Source organism: Rutidosis leptorrhynchoides, chromosome 3 (genome assembly GCF_046630445.1).
Source record: "Rutidosis leptorrhynchoides isolate AG116_Rl617_1_P2 chromosome 3, CSIRO_AGI_Rlap_v1, whole genome shotgun sequence".
Taxonomy (NCBI): Eukaryota; Viridiplantae; Streptophyta; class Magnoliopsida; order Asterales; family Asteraceae; genus Rutidosis; species Rutidosis leptorrhynchoides.
The window spans coordinates 250,666,922-250,670,915 of record NC_092335.1 but is presented as its reverse complement, the minus strand read 5'-3'; the positions used below and the strand labels follow the sequence as shown (position 1 = coordinate 250,670,915).

The 3,994-nt window shown below is 39.5% G+C and overlaps 2 protein-coding genes across 2 annotated transcripts; both read right to left on the bottom strand.

Moving 5' to 3' along the window:
• Positions 1–492: 492 nt before the first annotated feature.
• LOC139900947 (uncharacterized) lies at positions 493–1,185 on the bottom strand. The gene has a single exon (XM_071883693.1). It carries the CDS (start codon positions 1,183–1,185, stop codon positions 493–495), a length of 693 nt encoding a protein of 230 aa, XP_071739794.1.
• Positions 1,186–2,886: 1,701 nt separating this feature from the next.
• On the bottom strand, positions 2,887–3,705 carry LOC139900946 (uncharacterized). The gene has a single exon (XM_071883692.1). It carries the CDS (start codon positions 3,703–3,705, stop codon positions 2,887–2,889), a length of 819 nt encoding a protein of 272 aa, XP_071739793.1.
• Between the last annotated feature and the right edge of the window lie 289 nt (positions 3,706–3,994).

The following is a 3,994-nucleotide window of genomic DNA, read 5'->3' as shown; positions in this document are numbered from 1 at the left end:
CATCCTTAGGTTTCGGGTTAAAATCAAAGGAAGACGGTGCGAAAAGCCATGAGTGCCATTCGAGATGAATTTTTTTGCCTCGACAATTTATCCACTCAAAGCATTTAGTTTGGATGTCCGCGAAGATTTTGGGAGTGCAATGGGAGATGGAACCGAAAACACGATCATTGCGATTTTTCTAGATAAAGTAACAAGTGACCCAAATAGTAGCTTGCAGATTTGGGATCCCGTTTTGGTTTTCATAGTAGGAGAAAAAGTCTTCGAGATATCACGAATGTGTGTGATGTGGAGATTATCAACATTCCACCATTTTCTAACTCATTCCCATATATCGGAGGCGACCTTACATTCTAAAATAGCATGTTGAGCGGTTTCAATAGCATCATCACAAATTGGGCATCTAGTGGAGTGGAGGTCGATTCCTTTGTTATCAAGCTCGAATCTAACCGGGATTTTGTTTTGCTTTGCACGCCAGATAAAAATACCTACTTTTTAGGGGATAAGAGGGTTTAAAATCGTAGCATCGTGGCAAGGTATGTTGGCAATCGAAAGTTCCGTAAGGAGATCGAACAGCAACTTTGTAGAGAAGGATCCATTGGGGTTTGGAATCCAAACCCATTTATCCGAATCGGCTGAAGGACGAGGGAAAGCTGCGAGGTCAGCAAGCAAATTGTTGAGATCGCCAGACGACCTCCACTTGGGTTCAGAGGCCCAATTCCATGAAAATAAAGGGCTGATATCGGCCCAATTGATTCTGTCAGCAACGCGAGAAGATTTCTGCAGCTCGAGCCTATAGAGCCTCGGATATTTAACCTTGAAGGGAGTGTTACCGCACCATTTGTCATCCCAAAAGCTTGTATCTGTACCTGGACCTACCACTTTGACAAAAAGATTAGAACTGTCACACCCTAACTTAGTTAGGGTGTGTTCTAAGTTGGAGATGGAGAACCAAGTACGCCCCACAAATCTTTTTTGGCCATTAGAATCAAATGAATTAATACAACCCAACCCGCCATGAGGCCCGTAAAGGCTTTTAATTACCTTGACCCAAAGGGCATCCTTTAAAGTTAAGAATCTCCACCACCATTTCACTAGAAGTGCAAGGTTTTTAAAATTTAAGGACCCAACATTTAAACCACCATAATCATAAGGTAGGGAGATTCTTTCCCAATTTACCCAAGCCATTTTTTTCATATCAGAAGACCCGCCCAAAAAAATTCACGACGCAACCTTTCTAGATCTTTAATAACCTTTGAGGGTGCCTTGAAAAGAGAAAGGTAGTATAAGGGAAGGCTATTTAGAACGGATTTAATTAAGGTTAAGCGCCCACCAAAAGATAAAGAATTAGCTTTCCAAGATGAAAGTCTTTTTTTAAATTTATCGAAAACGGGTTGCCAATTTTGGTATAACTTAAGGTTAGTTCCAATGGGAAGTCCGAGATAGTTAAAGGGGAAGGATCCCTCAACACACCCGAACCATGAAGCTAACAAAAGTGATTCCTCCTTTGACATTCCGATGCCATAAGCGCAACTTTTACAAAAATTAATTTTAATACCCGAAAGGTTTTCAAAACATTTAAGAATTTTCAAGATATTACGAATTTCGACTTTGTTCCAATTCCCAAAAATAATCGTATCATCAGCATATTGTAAATGGGACACGACAACTTTATCTTTTCCAATTTCAACACCATTTATGAGACCTTTAGAGAGTGCAACTTTAAGTAAATGGTTTAGACCTTCGCTAGCCAGGATAAAAAGAAAGGGAGAAATGGGATCTCCTTGTCTCACCCCACGTTTAGGAAAGAATTGGTCGGTCGGTAACCCGTTTATGAGCACCGAAATAGATGTGGAGGTTAAACAAGAGCGAATCCAATTAATCCATTTAGTATCAAAACCCATGAACCCCATCAATTTAAAGAGAAAGTCCCAATCTAAACAGTCAAATGCTTTTTCGAAGTCGACTTTAAAAATGAAACTTTTTTGTTTTTTTGCTTTAAGTTCGTCTACGGTTTCACGAGCAATTAAGATACCATCCAAGATATATCTATCACTAATAAAGGTGTTTTGTTCTAACCCGATAAGCCAAGGAATACATCCCCTAATCCGATTGGCTGGCACTTTAGATAAGATTTTATAGTAACTACTAATTAGACTTATGGGACGATAATTGGTGAAATTTAAAGGGTCACTTACCTTGGGAATGAGCATTATGAACGAGGCATTGCAACCGTTAGAAATGGATTCATTTTCCCAAAACCAATTTAGCGCGCGAACGAGGTCCTCTTTGATGATATCCCAAAATTTGGTGTAAAAAAGAATGTTGAAACCGTCCGGCCCGGGCGCTTTATTTTTGCCACAGCTTTTGATTGCGTTAAGGATTTTAGTTTCGCAAAACTGAGCTTCTAATTTTTCAGCCATATGAGGAGTCAGACGTGATCCACCCCAATCATTAAGATCAAGACCATCGGTTCCCTTTTTCCTAAAGAGTGATGAGAAGTGTGAGAGTGCTTCTTTCTTGATGTCATCCGGGTTGGAGGACCAAATACCTGCAATGTTAACCCCGTGGATATTGTTTTTATGATGCCGCCTACAGATAATCGAATGAAAAAATTTACTATTCTCGTCCCCTTCCAAGGCCCATTTGAAACGGCATTTGTGCTTTAACATCTCATTTAAAGTTTTTTCTTTTTGGTTAAGCAAGTCCCGGGTATCCATCCAATCCTTTAACTGAGAATCGGTCAAATCAGATGACTCAGCCTACTTCTCCCAAGCGTTAATCGAAAGAGTTAATTCCTCAATCTCGGCATTTAGTTTTCCTTGATTTGTGTTATACATATTCCTAAGCTCTTGTTTCACATTTTTTAATTTATCACGGAATACACAATCAGGCCTTTTGCTTTTTAACCTTGAGATTCCATGCCAGTTTGACGATTTCAGGAGCCTCCTTGTTCTTGAGACATTCATCAAAAAATTTCGTTGGTTTAGGACCAAAGTCTAAATCGTTTTCTTTCAAAATTATCGGGCAGTGATCGGTATGTTTTTTATCGAGGACCATGGCATGGATATTTGGCCATTGATGGAGGAAGTTTTCTGTGATGAGAAATCTATCTAATTTGCTGAACTTTACCCCATTGGTACTAATTCTAGTGTAATTCCTTCCGCCGAGAGGGACATCGATAAGATTGCAATCTTTGATAAAGCTGTTGAAACTTTTGGCCCGGTGATCCAGATAGATTGTGTTTTTTCGTTCTGCAGCAGACCTTACCTCGTTGAAATCACCTAAAATAACCCACGTGGCGTTGTCATAGTTCATCACATCTCGGAGGTCATCCCACATCTTCTTCTTTACATCATCATTGTGCAGTCCATGGACGTTCACAATTATAAGCTCCGTACCTACATCTTTCCAAATTCCTTTTACCGCAATAAAGGATTCACGCTCCACAACATGGTTAGCACAAAAAAGGTTAGCGTCCCAAATTGTGAGGATCCCGCCCGAGAACCCAACAGAGTTTTTAACAGCATATTTATAATCCTCATTACCCCAGACCTTGTCCAACCAAAACTCAGGGATCTTTTTACATTTAGTTTCTTGGATGGCAATAATGTTTGGTTTTTCCTTAAACCACAGTTTGTAAAACCATTTCAGTTTATTATCGTCATTTTTCCCTAAGCCTCTAATATTAAGTGAAAGGTTCTTCATAGTGAACAAAATTAAGAATAAGACACGAAAGGTTATGATGTTACCCAATTAAAGGTGATTCGTCCTCCTGGTGAGTCCAAGGATAGATTCTACTTCGATCAGGTTATGAGGGTTATCGAATAATAACTGTTCGGTTTTAGACCTGCTGCTGAATGACATTGCATAGCTTGTACCTTTCTTAGCTTTTGTCTTAGGGATCCTTGCTTTGGCTTTAACATTTAGAAATTTCGAAGAAGCATTCCAGTTAATGATTCTACGCCAATGGTTGCTGCTAGTAGAAATAGATATG